This window comes from Pogona vitticeps, chromosome 6 (genome assembly GCF_051106095.1).
Source record: "Pogona vitticeps strain Pit_001003342236 chromosome 6, PviZW2.1, whole genome shotgun sequence".
NCBI lineage: Eukaryota > Metazoa > Chordata > Lepidosauria > Squamata > Agamidae > Pogona > Pogona vitticeps.
In genome coordinates, this window is record NC_135788.1 from 105,349,954 (window position 1) to 105,369,740 (window position 19,787).

General features: G+C 37.6%; 1 protein-coding gene across 1 annotated transcript; it reads right to left on the reverse strand.

Moving 5' to 3' along the window:
• Nucleotides 1–6,167: 6,167 nt before the first annotated feature.
• Nucleotides 6,168–19,120, reverse strand: LOC140708263 (vomeronasal type-2 receptor 26-like). The gene is made up of 6 exons (XM_073003644.2): nucleotides 18,978–19,120; nucleotides 17,175–17,466; nucleotides 14,516–15,373; nucleotides 12,842–13,069; nucleotides 11,015–11,141; nucleotides 6,168–10,209 (listed from the first exon to the last, which is right to left on the reverse strand). The coding sequence occupies exons 1-6, from the start codon at nucleotides 19,118–19,120 to the stop codon at nucleotides 9,311–9,313; spliced, it is 2,547 nt and encodes an 848-aa protein (XP_072859745.2). The 3' UTR covers nucleotides 6,168–9,310.
• Nucleotides 19,121–19,787: the final 667 nt, after the last annotated feature.

Sequence of the window (19,787 nt, forward strand, 5' to 3'; positions counted from 1 at the left end):
TGCCACAAGAACAGGAAAGCTTCTTAATATTCTCTCTGGGCACATGGGGAACACATAGGGACTCAAGCAAGTGGTGTCCTCTGAGTTTCCCTTCGTGCAATGAAAATAAAACAAAGGCCGCCATTTCTGCCCTTTGGGATGCTTTTGCTACTATGTCCATGAAACAAAACCTTCTGCAGTAAATCGTGGAGCTATCAGGGAAATAATATTTTGTTTATTTCTTTAAAAAAATTTTTATCCTGTCTTTCTCCTTGAAAAGGACCCAAGGTGGCTTACAACATTTGAAAGACAATATTTGAAGCTGGAAACAATGAGTATACAGTGGTGGTTAACATCATTAAAATATAATATTTAAAGCTAAGAAAAATGAGTAAAGAATAGACATGGGGACAAATATAAAAACGAATCAGGATATTCAACGAATATCCCTGATTCGTCAGATATTTGTTGCTTTTTATTCTTGGAGTCCAGAGACCCCAATGAATATGAAGCAATGAATATAAACCTTTTATATTTGTCCCTTCATTCCTTAACTGTTCATGCCCCTGCAGATCAGCTGTTCCTTGGGGGCAAAAGTAGAGGGGGATTTTCCCTTCCAGTGGCTTGCTAAAGCTTGCCAGAAGGGAAACCCACCCCCAGGACTGGGGGATGGCTTGGAGCAGGCTTTCCCCCTTTCTATGCCACTACCGGGCATAGAAATTATAAACTTATTTTGAATAAAATTTTAGCAAAATTCAAACAGTAATGCTGATTATAATTTTTTAAAATTTTTTAAAAATATTTTTATTGTATTTTTTCTACTTTTCTATCCACTGCAACCAGAGTAATTTATTACAATATGTTCCATTCATTTGATCTTGTCACACTCTCTTTTTTTTTTTTATTTTTTTTTTAATTTTTTAATTAACATATCCATACATAACCATTTCTCTTATCTTTACATAGTCATCATTTTTCCTATTTATTTCTACCCCCTTATCCCACCCCCCCAAAGGAAAAAAAAAAAAAAAAAACAACAGAAAAAGACCATTTAATTTTAAATCTGCAACCATGAGCACACCTTTTGGAGTTTAACCAATATAACATTATTGGCCCCCCCTTCTCTTACCCATCTTACATATCCCGACCATTTCTTTCTTATCTCTAATGTTTTTTCTTCCCATACCTTATCCTGTGTCAAAATCGACAGTATGTCTGATTGAATCCATTCATATAAATACCAATTCCATCTTTCCAAAGTCCATTTTGATGCATCCTTCCACCCATAAGCTATTACTGCATGTGCTGCTATAATCATAGCTTTAAATAAATTCTGTTTAGGTTTTTTTACTTTATTATTCCCCAGAACTCCCATAAACAAGATTTTCCCAGTCAGCTGCAAGTTAATATTACATACGGCGTTCACCTTTTCTAAAATCAGCTGCCAAAATTCAATAACCTTAGGGCATTCGCACCAAAGATGTGCATAATATCCCTTACTCCTCTTACAATGCCAGCAACTTGAATTCAAACCTTTTATCATATAAGACAACTGAGGGGGTGTCCTATACCATTTCAATATTAATTTCATCTCCAATTCTCTAAATTTATCCATTTTGATTTCCAATATGCCTTCCATTAACCCATCTATTTCGTATGCTGACAATGTCATTTCTCTTTCCCACTTCGTTTGTATTGTCCCAATCATATAATCTTTATCTGTATTTATCAAGTTATACAACTTCCTTGCAATACCCTTCTTATTATCCTCTTTATTATTATATAGTTTTTCTAGCGGGGTATCCTCTTTATTTAGTATTCCAGAATACCTTCTCTGTTTCAAAATATTGTATAAAGCCATAATCTGTAACCAGTATTGTCTTCCAACTTGTCCTACTACATTTTGTGCCGGAATCTGTATCCCCTGAGGGTTGTATAAATCCTTCACTCTATAATAGCCAGTTTCTTTTAGTTTCTTCCAAAAAGTTTTCTCAATTTTCAAATCCTCACCTAGAGATTCTAGTGGGGTCCATTTGGAAAGACTTGGCATCCAATTAAGTTGCCTTTCCCCCCATATTATTAATGCTGTCTGTCTTGGACCTATTGTATTTTTAATGTCTTTTTTAACCTTCTGTGTAAATATTCCAAATTTACCTACTTCTTTATTTATTGTATCCTCCCATCTTACCCATTTCTCCACACTTTTCCCATCTAATTCCAATAGCATTTTAATTTGAAAAGCTTCGTAATAGCTTTCCAAATGTGGGAGACCCCACCCTAAATCTTCCTGTGGTGAATATATTACCCTCTTTACTATTCTAGCTTTCTTCTTCCCAAAAACCCAATTTTTTAATTCTTGGTCCCATACAGCTAATTGTTTTTTAGGGATGTACTCCGGGAGTACCTGAAATAGATATAACATCTTTGGTATTATAAACATTTTTATTGCCCTTATTTTCCCTAAAATACTTATATATCTATTATCCCATTCGTTTAGTTTTTCCTGTATCCTTCTCCAAGTTATTTTATAATTAGTTCCCATCAAATTTTTAATACTTTTTGTTATTGTTATACCTAAATACTTTAATCTCCTAATTCCTAATTTCATACCTGTCAGCTTTGCTATTTCTTTTTGTTCCTTTAAATCTATCCTTTTAAACATTATTTCTGATTTCGAAATATTTACTCCTAAACCTGAATATTCTTTAAACTCTTCTAAAATTATCAGTAGTTCTCTTATTGCATCAAGAGGATTTTGTAACACCAATATTATATCATCCGCATACAGATTTAATTTAATTACCTCTTTCCCTACTGTATATCCTCTTATTTTACTACTACTTCTAATTTTTTCGGCTAAGGGTTCCATAGATAACACAAACAGCATTGGGGATAAGGGACATCCCTGCTTCACTCCTCTCTGGAGCAAAATTTCTTTTGTATAATTATCATTAACTTTAATCATTGCCTTCCCTTCTCTATAAATTTCTTTTAATGCTATCAAAAAGGGACCGTCAAATCCAAATTTACTTAGTACTTGAAATAAATACCCATGACTTAGAGTGTCAAATGCCTTATATACATCTAATTTTAAAAGGGCAAATCTTCCTTCACTGTTTCCGTGATGTAGAGTATTAATCACATTCCTTATAGGGTGTCCAATATATCTCCCTTTAACAAAACCATATTGATCCTCTCCTATTAATCTTGGGAGTGTTTTCTCTAATCTATTTGCTAAAATTTTTGCAAAAATTTTATAATCCTGGTTTGTTAAACTAATAGGCCTATAAGAGTTGGGGTCCGTCGGGTCTCTCGATTGTTTCAAGATTATCATGATTTCTGTTTTCCTCCATGATTCAGGGGCTCTCCCTCCCTTCATTATCTTGTTAAACAAACTCTGCATTTCTGGAACTATTAAAGGCCCCACCATTTTATAAAATTCTGATGTAAAACCATCTAAGCCTGGTGATTTCCTACTTTTTAAATTTTTAATAACTGTCAAGATTTCTTGTTGTGTGATTTCTTCATTTAAAATTGCTAAATCTTGTTTCTTAATTTTGTTCACAATAGCTTCTTCAAATTGTTTCTCTTCATTTACTTTAAATAACTTACTATAAAAATCTTCAAAGATCTCCCTTATTTGTTTGTCTTTAAACACCTTACTTCCCGTTTCATTTTTCATGCACCCTATCTTTTGTTTTTCCTTTCTTTTCTTCAAATAGTTTGCCAATCTTTTCATCGAGTTTATATTTATTCTCTGATACTCATTCCTCACCAATAAATCTTTTTTCCACAAAAACAAATTATCTAACTCTTGCAACTCATCTTTCACCCTATTCAACTGTTCCTGTATTTGTCTTTCAAACTTCACCTGTAATCTTCTTTGTAATTCAACTATCTCCTTTAGTTTTTGTTCCCTTTTAAAATTCACCTTTCTTCTAAAATGAATTTCTTTAGAAATACATATTCCCCTGATTACTGCCTTTGCAGCATCCCAAATTATATCTTCCTCCGCAGATCCTTTATTTTCTTTAAAATATTTTTGTATCCCTCTTATTAAATCCTCTCTATCCTTTTGTTGCAAAAATATCCTAGAGTTAAACCTCCACCTTCTAACTTTCTGTTCCTCCTCCAAACCAATCTCAACAAGTAATGGTGCGTGATCTGAAATCCATATAGCTCCTGTTTCCACTCTATTAACTTCCATATCGTTAGTTTCTTTCACTAAGATATGATCAATACAGGAAAACTTTTTATACCTTTTTGAGAAAAAGGTAGGATGCTTTTCATCCTGCAGGAGACTAAATACCTCTTTAAGTTTCCATTTTTTTAAGTTTACTTTCTTATTTTCCCTAATATCATTATTCAAATCCCCTGCAATTAACAAGTCTCCTTCATAAAATGACTGCAATCTTTGAAAGGTTCGGTTCAAAAATAGGGTTTGTCCTTTGTTAGGTGCATAAATACATGCCAAAGTATACTTCTTTCCATTCATCCTGAATTTCACAAAAATAAATCTTCCATCTCTATCTTTACATTGTTCCAAAACATCTATATTCATTCTAGAGTGCAAGAGAATGGCCACACCCCTTGCTTTGTTTGTTCCCCTTGACTCTATCTGCAAACTCCAGTCAGTAGACTTCATCAAAGGTCTTACGTCTCTCTTACTCTTATGCGTTTCCTGCAGACACAGAATATCAACCCCTTGATCCTTTATCATCTTATTTAATCTATAACGTTTCAGATCTGAGGCCAAACCATTCACATTTAAGGAGAGTACTTTAATTATCCTCCCCATTTTTTGTCTATCTCAACTCCCCCTGGTGTGCCCCTATTATTTACTATTTTTTGATGGTCTTTCCCTTCCCCATAGCCCAAAAATAACCCCTTCCCAAGGAGTTGGGTAAGGATTCTATATCCCCCCATTTTCGTCTCTATACGTGGAGATCTGTCTACCCACATACTCCCCCCCCAAAAAATTTCATTCTTTTCAACCAACACTAACCAAAACAAAAAAAAACTATTTTCACGTGGTATAGATTTTACATTCCTGAAGGAAGCTTATTCATATTTACAGTCACATATAAATTCCCTCAATCTTCTTCTTCTTCTTCTTCTCCTCCCTCCTTCTCTTCTTCGGCCTCCTGAGTAGTACGTTGTATGTTAAGTCTGTATAGTAACTTCTCCGCCTCTGCTGGGTTGCTAGCTTTCAAGAGTTTTCCATCTTTAAAAATTAAAATATTGGCTGGATAACCCCAGGAAAATAAAACACCATTCTCATGCAACTTCTGTGCAAAGGGTTTCATAAGTCTTCTTTCATTCATGGTTTCTGGTGATAAGTCAGGGCGAGGAAATATCTTCTGTCCCTGAAGTTGTAAGTCTTTAATTTTCCTGAGTTTGTTCCAAACATAATTCTGCGTTTTCTCTCTTGAAAAAGCTATTATAATGTCTCTAGGCCTGGCTCCAGGCTTTGGTTTCGGTTTCAGAGATCGGTGAGTGCGTTCAAGGTCCTCATCTGTTATATTTATGCCATGTTCCTGAAAAAAAGCAATTACAGTCTTCCCAAGGTCTCCTGCAGCAATGTCTTCTGTTACTCCTGAAAGTCTTAAATTCCTTCGCCTTTGGCGGTCTGATAATATAGCCAGCCTTTTTTTTAATTGCTGTATTTCTTTCTCGTTGTTTTCGCTTTTTTTCACAGCATTATCTGCAGCTGACCTTGCTGTTTTAACCTCTTCCACTAATTGCCCAAACTTAGATTGAAGCGCTTTTAGGTCTTGTCTAATATTTTTCTCCATATTAGTTATCAACTCCGACAGTTCTTTAACTTCACGTTTTGTCGCCATTATGCTTGTTATGTTGTTTTGTTGTTTTCACGGAGAGTATTATTGCTTGTAATTAGCAAGGAAAAACTCACCAAGTCAAGGGAAAGTTTGTAGCTGAGTTTCCGGAACCTCCTCAAAAGTTCCTTCAGGCTTATCTTTCAATTGTTTGGTTGTATTATAGTTTTATCTGTAAGTTTCCTGGAGGGCGATGTAAAGGCGTCTAGCTTCGTCGACGCATGCGCAGATCTCCATCTTGTCACACTCTCTAATATAGTATTAATCTAATCTATTCTACTTAAATTGATGTAGATTTCATCCAGATATGAAGAGGTTCCCATTTATTATTATCCAGCCTGTCATTTAGTGTATCTGCCAAAATATCCATTTCTGCTACAGTGGGGTCTTGACTTGAGAACTTAATCCGTATTGGAAGGCGGTTCTCAAGTCAAAAAGTCTGTAAGTCAAGTCTCCATTGACCTACAGTGCATTGAAAACCGATTAATCCCGTAACAGGCCGTTTTTGTTCCATTTTGGTTTTTTTCTGGTCTGTAAGTCAAATCTCAGTCTGCAAGTCAAACCTAAATTTTGCGGCCAGAGAAGTCTGTAACTCAAAAAGTCTGTAAGTCAAGCCGTCTGTAAGTCAAGGGTCCACTGTAATTCCAAAATCTTCTCAATAAATTCCTTCTTTGTCAGTACCTTTGTAGTCTTCCACTTACTGGCATATATAATTCCAGCTGCCATTATCAGGTGTAAGGTCAAGTAGGTCTTGTTTTTTTTTCGAGTGTAGTTGGTAATATAGTCAATAAGAAGATTTCTGCTGTGAAAGCAATTTTAACCCCTAAATTTTTCTCTATCATTTCATGGATCATTTTCCAAAAGTCCTTGCTCCTATTGCACGTCCACCACATATGACAGAAGCTCCCTATTTTCTTTTTTTTTAAAATGACTATAATTTTTTAAACACTTGCCATAACAACTCTGCATCAAGAATCAACTAAGTGTGCATAGTGAATAAATGGCTTAAATTACATAAAAGGTCAGTAGCTTATAGCTTGAATGGTGTAATGTAGCTCCTGCTTGGATTAATATAGGAAGCCTGTCTCAGTAGCACAGTAAGGATATTTGTAAGCTAAGCAGCACTGATGTCTTGTACTCAATTCAATCTCTCCTCTACATAGCCATACACAATTTTTAAGAATGAAAGCCTATGTTTCCCACAGCCAACCTCTACCTTTAAGCTACAAATGGGGAGGGGGTGAGGAAAAGAAGGGTTTTGGGTGTCTGTGGTTTAAGCAGTTATCATCACCAGCTTCCAGATAATGAGAGTGTTGGTTAGCTTTTTGTTAATATAAAAATGGAAATAACTGGCACAGACATGATTCAAGAAAGGCAGTGGAATTACAAGTCAGTGGTTTCATGCGTCATACATTAGATTGTAACCCCCCCCCTTAAAAACATGGGGAAGGCAATTGGAATTTGTGTGTCAATCAGCTTCAGATTTGTGGCACATTTCTTTCCAAATGTCTGTTCTCTATTTCATGTTTTAATTTAGATTAGTATTTAGGATAAGGCTTCTCTTGTTTGCTTAGCCAGTATGATTGTGGAAATACAGGTAGCTGTAACTTCCCCATCACACATTTACAACAAAGGCGTAGTGTCTCCCAGCCCGGCTCCACTGCCTTTGCAAAGGGAGTGGGGGTGGTTGATGGCTTGGATCGGGCTTTCCCCCTCTTTCTATGCCTGGCAGCAGCATAGAGAGAGGGGGAAAGGGACCAAAGTGATCTTCTGGCTCCGCTGGCTTTCCCTTCCCAATCTGAAACCAATTCAAGTGTCTAGCATTCCACCCATGTATAGCTCAATTTCTTTTATGATGTAATCAGGGGAGGGAAACTTTGAAATGCCTCAGTGCCCGATGGGGCAAACTCTATTTCACTGCCAAAAGTGATACCGCTGAAGACAAACTCTACCTCAATGCCTCATGCCTTTGTGTGCCTGCCAGACACAAACCAAGCTACCTCAGTGCCAAAGATCTTTCATTCTGCTGGGGTCAAATCAAACACCCTTAATGCCATCTGCTTCTGTGCTGGTGTGTGTGTCTCCCAATTTGTGGGTGTATAACTCAGATGTCCAACACCGAATCTTCACCAAACTTGGCAGGCATGTTGGGGAAAGACATAGGAAGCATCTGTGTAATTTAGAATTCTCTAAGTACCTGGGGGAACTTTCCTGGGAGTGTCCTACTTGTGACTATACAACTCAGGGGTACATTATCCAATATTCACCAAACTTCCTGGACTTGTAGAAAACCATCTGAGAAAGCTTCCCTGCAAATTCAGTGCATCTTTGTGCTAGGGGGCAGTTTTATAGCATTTTAAAGTGAATATGAATTGATGAAGCCATTTGTCAATTCTTCGGAGAATATTCATAAATTCGTATTTGTTGATTCATTAACCTTGATGAATCATAAATCACAACAAATTTCCATTTTTTTTATTCATCCCCATCTCTAGTAAAGAGGCATCTTACATCAATAAAAGGCAATATTAAAGCTAAGAAAAGTAAGTATACAAATGTATTTTTAAAAATGCCACTCTGCGAAATGGAAAATGCAAAAATGGAAAACACAGCTAGTACTAAAAAGCAGTCAAAGCAGTAACGCATAACAACCCATCTTTAAAAAAAGAAAGAAAGAAATCAGACACAGGTAGCTAATTACTGAGGGAAAAGAAGGGTCATGGCCTGCTTTCAGAAGGACAGCAAAGATAGAGCCAGCCTGGCCTCCTGTGGGAGAGAGTTCCAAAGTCTGAGAGCAGCAACAGAGAAGGCTCTCTCCTTTATCCTTATCAGACACACATGTGAAGGTGCTGGGACCAAGAAAAAAAAGCCTCTTCTGATACCTTAACACCTGAGCCAGCTCATAATGCGAGACATGGTCTTTAAGAAAGGTTTGACTCAGGCCATTTAGGGTTTTATGGGTTAAAACCAGCACTTTGAATCGACAGAGTTATTTTTAACATCATAAGGGATGACATTGGGTAAAGGCAAACCTTCTTTTACTAGATTAGTTAAATGCATTTTCCAGCTTAGCTCAAGGTACACACCTTCATTCATGAGAAGAGAAGACTCCCTGGAAAAGACGCTGATGTTGGGAAAGTGTGAAGGCAAGAGGAGAAGGGGACGACCGAGGACGAGATGGTTGGACAGTGTCATTGAAGCGACCAACATGAATTTGCCCAAACTCTGGGAGGCAGTGGAAGACAGGAGGACCTGGCGTGCTCTGGTCCATGGGGGTCACAAAGAGTCGGACACGACTAAATGACTAAACAACAACAATTACAACAAGCATCCTTTAAACCAGTGGTCCCCAACCTTGGGCCTCCAGATGTTCTTGGACTTCAACTCCCAGAAATCCTGGCCAGCAGAGGTGATGGTGAAGGCTTCTGGGAGTTGTAGTTCAAGAACATCTGGAGGCCCAAGGTTGGAGACCACTGCTTTAAACTATTGTATTACTACAATTTGGTTTTTAGAAGTTCCTTCCTGTTTAGCTCAGGCCTCAGGATAATAATATAGCACTTGGGGATAAAAATGCAACCCAACAGTCCTGCACTGGAAGTCAAGATAGAAAATACCTCGACAGCAACCATATATTTTCCTTTAGAGCTCAGGTAGGTTGGAACAAACATCACCCAAACAGAGCAGAACACTAGCATGCTGAAAGTGATAAACTTAGCTTCATTAAAACTCTCTGGCAGTTTCCTGGCTAAGAAAGCAGCCGTGAAGGACACAGTGGCTAGAAATCCCACATACCCAATAACACAGTAAAACATTGTGACTGACCCTTCATTGCACTCTACTATAATTTCTCCAGCTAGAGAGTGCATGTCAAAATGTAGAAATGGAGGAGCAGTACTGAGCCACTTGATACAAATAGCAGCTTGAATGAGGAAGCAGGAAAAAACAATATAGCTTGCTAGTCTTTTCCCCAGCCATTTCCTTATTCTGGATCCTGGCTCAGTGGCTATGAAAGCCAGAACAACAGTGATGGTTTTTGCTAATATGCATGACACAGCCAATGAGAAAATTATGCCAAAGGTAGTTTGTCGGAGGAGACATGTCACCTCTTGTGGCTGACCAATAAACAGCAATGCAGAAAGGAAGCAGAACAGAAGACAGATAAGGAGAAAGTAGGTGAGGTCCCGATTATTGGCTTTGACAATGGGAGTGTTCTGGTTTTTGAAAAATATGACTAAAACCAAAACTGTGATCAAAGCAAAAGCCAAAGCCAGGGAAACCAAGGTAATCCCTAAATATCCTGTGAAGGACAGGAAATTTAAAACTTTGAGGAGACATTGTTCATGATTCTGGCTTGAATAGTGATCTTCAGGACACCTGAAGCAATGGTCCATGTCTGAAACATAAAACAAATGAGATTACAACTCATTGCTGGAGTCCTCTTTTTCTTCTGACATAAATACCCTGAAATCAAAGAGGCGAACGGATCTATTTTTTGGTCTGTGTTGTTCTGCCGTCAGCCTATCTTCTACTAGGCCCTGCCTAGTGAAGTGAATCCTGACTTCATTCATCTTGATTCATCTTCACTCAATCTGTCAATCTATCCAGCACTAACCAATCATTTCTTCCTGCTTCAGAATTCAAAGAGAGCCCCGCCTCTCTGCTGACTGTGCCTTTGCCTCTCTTTTGCCTGTTGAAACATTAGGTTGTCAGCTGGTTCTTTAGTTTGTTGTTATCTATTCCCAGTTGTAAGTAATGAAACATTTTTATTCTTTCTATTACTAATGTCTTAAAGTGAATTACTGAGATCTTAAGTGCCAGTTAATGAGAAAGGGGTGGACTATCTGAGGAATGTGAAGTTATTCTTCTCTGTAAATCTCTATATTTCTGCTGTATATCAAAAACAGAATTTTTACCAGAAATTCAAAACTCTGAAACATGACATACCTCTATCACACTGGCTGGCAACAAGTGGCCCTCCAGATCTTGTTGAATGTTGACTCCTGTTATATTGCACATTAGCTATGCTGGGTGGATTTAAGGGGAGTTGTAAGCTGAAGGGCCATAAGCTACTGATCTCTGCTCTGCCATTACCATGTGATCACACACTTCTGCTCTACATGCACTAGCCCATGTATCTGAATCCTGAAACATTAGCTGCCCTACACTTGGCACTGGCTTAAATAGTTCACATATCCTACCTCTCTGGTTTGAAATCTCCCCATCTGGGCATGGAACACAATCATAGCAACAAAATGGCTTCCCTTCCTTCTTCCTTTTGTGGTAACCTGGGTGGCATCGATCATTACACAGAGCTAGAGGGAGCACCTACAGTATTCAAGACGAAGGAGAATAATAATCCACCATGGAATTATAACAATTGAACAAATGGTAAAATAGAAGCTGGAAATAAATGGGTGCAATCAACATACAGAAAGGGAATCACCACCATTCCCAGCATCTTTGCTTTCAAATGCCATGCATTATCCAACTTTGTCTGCCTAGAGCTTATACTTGTACAGTTTACGGGATCTTACAGTTAGCTTTTGCAGACAGAGGAGGCAAAGAAATGTGGCATGTATAATGGATTTAACTAAGGATAACTTTCTTTAACTAGAGCAGTGAAAGGCAACTGTGAGGAGATCTGCTACTTACACTGTGTTATAATTCTTCTGGAAAACTCCTGGGCAAGACCTCCTTAGCCTGGTATGTCATAACCATATACCACCCACCACCATTTTTGGTGTAGGAGAGCTTTGCCAATCACTCTGAGCTAGTGAATGAAAAGGCCCAAAGATGTCTCTATCCTGCCAAACCATCCCAGAGCTATGAGCTGTACGACTCAGAAATGACCAATCATCAGAAAGAGGTCTGTAGCTTCTTACTAAATGTATCCCTTGCCATCGTTCCTCCCTTCAAACCTGTCAAATATGGCCAAATTCACCTCAGAACAAAATTGAACTGCTTTATCCTAAAACTGATACTGAAACTTTACAAATGACTGATTAGACATTGCGTTACGCCAGCATAGAACAACAAAATCTCTGAATCCCAGCTACTTTAGTGTCGAATATACAGAAAGAGCCTCAACATAATGTGGAAATAGGCCAAAAAACAAACACACAAAAAATCTACTTGGCCTTGAAGTGACCAGAGAAGCCTGTACAAAATACAATGTGTGTGTATGAGTGTGTATGTTCACTCTAGAAAATACACAGATGAGACCATGGTGCAGAAATCCTGTATAGTCTCTGGCCCTGCTCCTCTCCACAATATAACTCTGTGAATCTAAACACCAGTGAGCTATTATCACATCTGTTCACATTCTTCCCAGCAATCCTAGATAAGTACCAGAGTAATCTGATAAAATCATGAAAAGGCCGTATGTTCATTGAGACAATACAAATGAAAGGAACAGGTGTATGCTGCCCAAATATTTATATGATGGTTAGTTTTTCGGCAGTCTTTTCTTCTTACAGAGAAAATTGGTTATGCAAAGCCCTCTCCTCAAGAAATCTCATGGAAGTAGATATCTAGAGAACTTTTTGAAAAACATCCTTGACAACTGTTTTGTGTTTGAGTGAGAAGTGCTTTACCTGATGAAGAAAGAAATCAGCTTCTGGGATTTTCCCTTGCTTGGTGTCTCTTTGTGAATGTTAGTGAGCACAAGAGGGGATCCTGTAGACCTTCTTGACTGCTGACACGGGTGTTGCCAACATTCAGACTTCCCTTGGGAGCATGGGAATGATATTGTGCAGGAATACTGAGTCATTTCCTGACATTTTGAATTATGGTTATAGAAATACAATCACCCCCATTCATAAACTGGATGTTTTTTAAAATTCTGCTTTCACTGAATGATAGTGTGATTATACTGTTCAGAATGCACCAACATGGTAGAAGGTAAATGAACTATATACTTGCATTGTACCTCAGTTACGTTGACAAACTACCTTGAGTAATTTTGAGATTCATCACTGGAAGAACCCCAATTTAAATTTTCAGTCATACTTCAATCTGGATTCTACCTGATTAAACATCCCATGCCATGTGATGGCCTCCATATTAATAGTGAATTCTTCACCCAATGAAGTCCTGGAGTCTATCTCACCCACTTTCACGCGGAAGAAGGACAGGTTTGGGAAAATTATCCAGTTGATGATATCCAATCCAGCGGCTAATTCGCCATTTTCATCAAAAGATACCAAGTCTCCAGCACTGTTGTTAAATGAGATGCTGCTCAGGAAAGAGTGAAGCTGTAATGATAGCAGACAAAACTACAGTATATGATTTTTTAAAAAAGAGAACGAGACAGAGAAGAATCAAAGGATTGTTTAAACAAACCAACAAAATCTTGACTCCAAGTAAACATGCATTTACTTCTTGCACTTTTTGAGAACTATTCGTTGTTACTATTAAAAGTTTTGTTCACTTATCATTTTCTTTCCAATGCTTTCAACATTTAGAAAGCAGGTAACATTAACAAGACTGAAAAGAGTAAGATTCTTAAAAAAGGCTATGGAAATTATGTTGTACACAATGAAATTTACTTCTGAGTAGGCATTTAAAGGGCTGCCCTGTCAATTGGGACAAATATTCAGGAAAAGAGGTGGCTTGTTTAAACAAACGGTGGCTTCTTCATATGCCTCTTTTCAAAGATAATTTGATTGAAGATTGCTCGAACATTTCCTCTTTATTGCTATAAGGGAAAGGATTAGAGCCCTTTGCAATATATGAAAGAAAAGTGGAATTTCAGAGTAAACACTATTTTCCTCTGCAGTATCTTTCAGGAAGGCAAAACATGGTTCTGTTTCCTTTGCCACACAACTATCCTTTTCAGGGAGAGTAAAACAAGATGTGGAAATAGCTATTTACACTCAATAATTGCAACAAAGAAGCTTGGATGTCCATTGTAGCTGCAGTTTGTTTTTTTGGATTCAGCTGGCCATTAAAATACATCTGACTATATGATTAAGATATACTTTCATTTATCTAAATATTTAAGATAAACATTTAAGAAAACAAACTGTATTTTGAGGAAACCGGAATGTTTCTGAGACTTCCCTAAACCAAGATTTAGAATAACTTGGAAAATAAATTCATTGGATTTAACAATCTTAACAAAAGTAGCACTTTTATACCACTAGAAATTCCTTGTGAGGAAAAAAATGCAACTTATTTCAGTAATTTACAAATTTGAAAGAACCCCTGGGGATTTTGCAGAAATAAAATGTGCACCCAAAAAAGAGCACAGTTTAAATATGAATATCTCAGATGTACACAACCGAAAGAAACACAAAGTTAAGCTTAATTTAATGGAAAAGAAGTGCAAAAAGGATAAATCAATGTGTGCATTAAGGCAATGCCTGAAAAAAAATGTAGAGAATTTTATGCATGCCTCCACAAATGTAACCGCCCTCCCTGTGAAATAAGGACAAAAGAGGTTGGATTGGGAGAAATGCCACAAAATTGAAAGTAAGAGATTTGCTCGCTCCTACCAATGAGATGGTTGGACAGTGTCATCAAAGCAACCAACATGAATTTGACACAACTACGGGAGGCAGTGGAAGATAGGAGGGCCTGACGTGCTCTGGTCCATGGGGTCACGAAGAGTCGGACATGACTAAACGACTAAACGACGACCAATCAGTCATATACTAGAACAGCCATGGTAATAGAGCTGATTAGCTCTGAAACATTACCTGCCAGGGTTGCAGTTTGGAGAGATCCAGTCTACCTCTATCCATGATTGGTTTTGGTACTGATGTCAATGATAACATCCTATGTAAGGCATGTGCTATGGCATAGACTGCATTATATATAGTGTAGCTTTGGCTAGTCATGCTCATTTCAAAAAGAGTCCCAGGGAGGTTCTCCAGTTTCTCCTGGCCGGTGCAAATATTACTGCTCTCCTCATGATCATTTGAATCAAGCAAGCAGCTGAAAACCTTTTTCCAGAAGGTCCCGATAAACCCATCTTCTGGGGAATTGAGATCTAGATTCTGAAGAAATTTTGAAAAACCCAACAGTTCATGGGAATGAATTGCAAATGACAGCATGCCATGGAAGACATGTGTATCCAAATCCTTCTGCATGCTCTGTGAGGAGAAATCCCAGTAGGCCAACATAATCCACACCTTACCGAAAGATGCCTCTGCAATTCCTTCGAATATTGCATAGGCTATCAACCATTTCAAGCAAGACGTGGTCTGAGGATCAGCATTTACAATAAATACTTTGATACTGAGGTCAACTAATGAAATGGTCATGGCCCATATGGACACGTGAGAGTCAAGTCTCTCTAAGATATCAGATAACAATGGTGTTTTCCTAATTGTGGCTGTACATATTTTATCTTGGTAAAGCGCTGGCAGCAATCTCTGCAGAAACTTTTCTCCTTTATCATCATCAGCTGTGATTATCCCAACCCATGTCCACTGGAAATGCAAAAGGAGCTGGACAAGCCCTTTGTATTGAATGTCTTCACTGGGAATCATCCGATAGAAGGAAGGAAGTTGTCTTTTAATATTCGCCTCTGGTGCAAAAATGCTGTGGGCAATCTAAAATAAACATAAATCCATCTGTTTTTGCAACAAGGGAAATGTATTTTATGTTAAAGTGTCATTATTTATCCCTGTTATCCACTGACATTAGATGAAATTGCTAGGCAGGAATAAAAACAATCTTTAGATACTTAGAAGAGATAGAAATAATCTACTGTCAACTCTGCTGTTGCTTAAGACATTTTCTGTTCCTCTACTAAAGAAAATTGGCTGCACTTTATTTATATTCACCTCATTCTCAGCTTTACTGTCACACTGCTACTTTTAATGAACTCTCTCTTCAGCTTACAGCAGGAGCAATAGGCCCTTTATCTTAAAATAAATTTAAATGTAAGTTTTTTCAATCTGTGTCTTTATTTTATACCTCTTTTCCTCTCTTTCGCCCATCTTTCCCTCTTCATCCCCCTTGATCCTTCCCTTTTTCTTTCTTGGTGTGCGTATATCATGGGTATATTTTCTGCAATTAATTCCTAATCAGATAGGTCATTTTATTCTTCTTCTCTCTTTTTAAAGCACAACTTCATATACAGAAAAAAAAAGGCTGGGCTGATATGTTCATGCACTTTCTCTACAGATTGCACCATCTGAAATAGATAGGCACCAATTAAAAAAAATAAATCATCAAATTCATTCAAAAATTGCTTATTCGTCAATTTGTATTCATACAAATCAATGTCCTGATGAATATGAATCATTGAATTTTTAGTGATTTTTTAATTCATCAATTTCCTGGGCTATAAAACAGCTCTCCAGGTACATAGGAACACCCAGGAAACATCCTCTGTCTCTTCTCTACAATTTTGGCGAAGATTAGCTTTCAGATGTCAGAGATATATACCCACAAAGAGGGCACCCCAGTAAAATACCCCCCTGAAACCTTGGGATACCAACATTTCAGAAAAGCTTCCTGTGACTCTCCTCTACAATCCCTTAAAATTTGGTGAAGATTGGGTTTCCCCAAGCTAGCTGCTAAAGGACACATTCCTGAGGGGGACCCTTGTGGGCATGCAAGTTGGATGTCTGAAACCCAATATTCACCAAACTTAGAGGGATTATAAAGATGAGAAAATAGAAGCTTCTCTGTATTTTAGTATCTCTAGTGCCTGGGGGGGAATTTTCTATGGGGGCTTCTTTGTGGGTGTATAACTTGGACATCCAAAACCCAAACTTCACCAAACTGGGATGGTTTGTAGAGGGGATTCGGGGGAAACTTTTCTGCAATCTTGATCTCTCTATGTGCTTGTGGGGTCCATTTTTAAAGAATTTCAAATGCAAAAATGAATCAACAAATTGATTCATTGATTTGTCAGAAAAAACTGTAAATTTGTTATTCGTGATTTGTTGATCTTGATGAATCATAAATCAAAACGAATCACAATTTTTCTGATTCCTGCCCATCTCCAATCTGAAGATTAATCTCTTTTGGAGATGTAGTGGTGGAAATTTGTTGCCAGTTCTGGTCCTGTCACACAGCAGGATGAACTTTTTCCAAGTGATACCGTGAGACGTGAATGACAGTTAGATGAACACTGAAATTTTGTCTGAACTGCTGGATTAACCCAGATAGATTCATTTAACATGATGCTATTTGAGTTAATGCAAAGGGTCGTTTGTACAGTAGCACAAAGCTGCTGAGATCCATATCTAAGTGTGCCAAGCTGCTGATCTATCTTAAAAATTCAACAATCTCCCATGTTGGTTCCCAGTTATTTATCTCCTCTTCACTCCAATTCTTCATGAGCCCCCAACTTTCCGAATCAAAGGTGAATGTGTTTCATGACCCATTCACTCACTCTACCTGTGGGATCTTGTAGCTGTGTAATAGAGTAGCGATTTGCAGAGAAATGTCTGAGTCGAGAGCCCCGATGACAGCTCTCAGATTTGTTTGCTTGTCACAGTTGAAGTTGGGAACTATTTTTTCGTTGGCAGACAGAAGCTTTAGAGTATTTTGATGAGTCATTCTTGCACTTAAATAACTATCAAAGATTTGGAATCCAATGCTGATATTTTGTAAGATCTTTGGGTTCTCATTAATCTCATTCACAGCAAATACCAATGCAAGGACATGTTGATAGTTTTTTGGTGTAGCACTAAAGAAAGAGTAGTATAATGTTCAACATGTAGTCTAATTGCATACCTATGTTAGCAAGAAAGGGTAAATATACTTACGAAAATACATTTCCTATAAAACTTAATTGTCTTGTCTTCTAGTCTTTAAACTGTCTGCATAGCTCAGTGGTTCAGGTACCCAGCTGTGGAGCCAGAAGTTGGGAGTTCAATTCCCACTGTGTATCCTGGGAGCAGAGACAGCCTGTGTAGTCATGGGCAAGCTACACAGTCCCAGGGTGTCCCCAGAAGAAGGGATGGGCAAAGAACCTCTGAGTATTCTTTACCTAGAAAACCCTGAAAAGGGTCATCTTAAATCAGAATTGTGTGACAGCACATAATTATTATTATTCTACTTTCCCCCAGTAGATTCTAAAGAAATATGAAATAAAAAGCTATGGCTCTCTTGAATCTTTTACCTGGTTTGAAATACTGTACAGAATGAGGATGCACTGGCCATAGTCAAGCATACTTAAAACCTTGATGATTTCAACCAGACAGTAAATCTTAGTTTCTCTTCCTGTCTGGTTCTAATCAATAGGTGTTACAATTTCATAACTCACATATTTTGAAAATTCTTTTCCTTAACAACTATTTCTTATCATTAGTTATCACTGGAAAAGCATATAAAATAGAAGACATAGAGGAGTGAAAGCATCCACAACTCCTACTTTGGATTGAACCTTCACCAACAATTAAAAAAACAAGAGTGCATTAATTTAAAAGCAGATACAGAAAGTTATCAAAAAAAGAGAAGACTGTGGATTTACCAATATAGATATCAGCCCAGATTCTGTAGTATAACATACAGGGAAGGTAGTAGGAAATGCTAATGCTGAAAAAGCAAAAAGTTTACCCATTTAAGTATTCTATTATTCTTATTCTTATTAAATTTCTATAACACCATCTGATCAATGGTCACTCTGGGTGGCTCACAACAATAAGCGACAAAAAAGAAACATGACATAACATAATCAGTGCAATAAATTTAAACTAAACTTGGATTCTGGATGATGCCCAAAGCCACAACTATAACAGATTCACAGTCAGAATAGGATCTGGTGAGTCAACATCTCTGTAAGTTCTGCTCAAGTGATGGTCCTATTCTGGATGCAACTTACTGTGTTATGCAACTGGACTTCAGTCAATGTCTCTCAATTCTATGTATGTCTATTCATGAGAAAATATTCTTGAGCCAATTCCCAGGTAAGCGGATATACAACTGTATCCTAACAAACACAGAAAATAGGAGCTCTTGTGTTTTGTGAAATCAAATATAATTCCCCCGAGGTGATACAAGAATACATAAAAAAAGAATAAAAATGGAACAGAATTAGCAATTTGAAAGACTTAAGAAAATAAAGGAGCTGCATCCAAATTTAAAGTAAACCAGTTGAAATTAACAGGATAACCTGTTAATATGGCCTGATCTATATCATAAAGATTACAAAGAGAGAGAGAGAGAGAGAGAGAGACCCACACCTCCACATCTTACATGAGTTCATTTACAAATTTTGATTCAGGGTGTTCACTGAAGGATATTTTATCAAATAAACACTCAAACTGTGTAGTAATTTCTCCAATGGTTACATCGCCTGGTTTGCAATATTTGTACGGGATTTGGAAGAGATCAGTCATGGTGCACATCACCTTATCCCTCTTGCATTTGGCTGGAAACAGCTGTAGCAACCATAAGACGATTAAAAATAAGCCTTCCATGTCACACGCCAGTTGGGAAAGCAGCTGCTGAGTGTCATGACTTATCATTAACCCCCTGTAAGATTGCTTTTGAAATATTTTCTTCAATGATGGAGAATTATTTGAAGTTAATCTTAAGACTGCCCTCCATTATTCCCATAGTTTTCCTGAACAGTTTATACAAGCTTTTAAATTCTGTAGTTGGTTATGTACGCCCTTAATAGCAAGATGCAGGATAAATCCTACTAATCTGTGATAATTATAGGTTTCAAAGTCAGGTCCACGGAGCATGAGACAATACGCAGAAGAATTGAAGAGCACATGCTTGTTAGGTCTGACCTGTCAATTGTTCCTTGTTGTTTAGTTGGTTAGGAAGGACACCTGAGATCAGCATGAATTAGTCTAACAAAGAATACTGTACTTAGATCTGATTAACATACAGCAAGAAGTTACATCATTCCCCCTCCAGCATACTCAGGAACACCTGTAAAGACCATACTTGGTCTCTAAAATCAAGAAAGAGCTTTCACTTGCCCCCAATATTTCCTCAATCAAGATTGGGTGTTTCAGAGTTAATATTTACATGGGGAGAATCCTCATAGAAGTG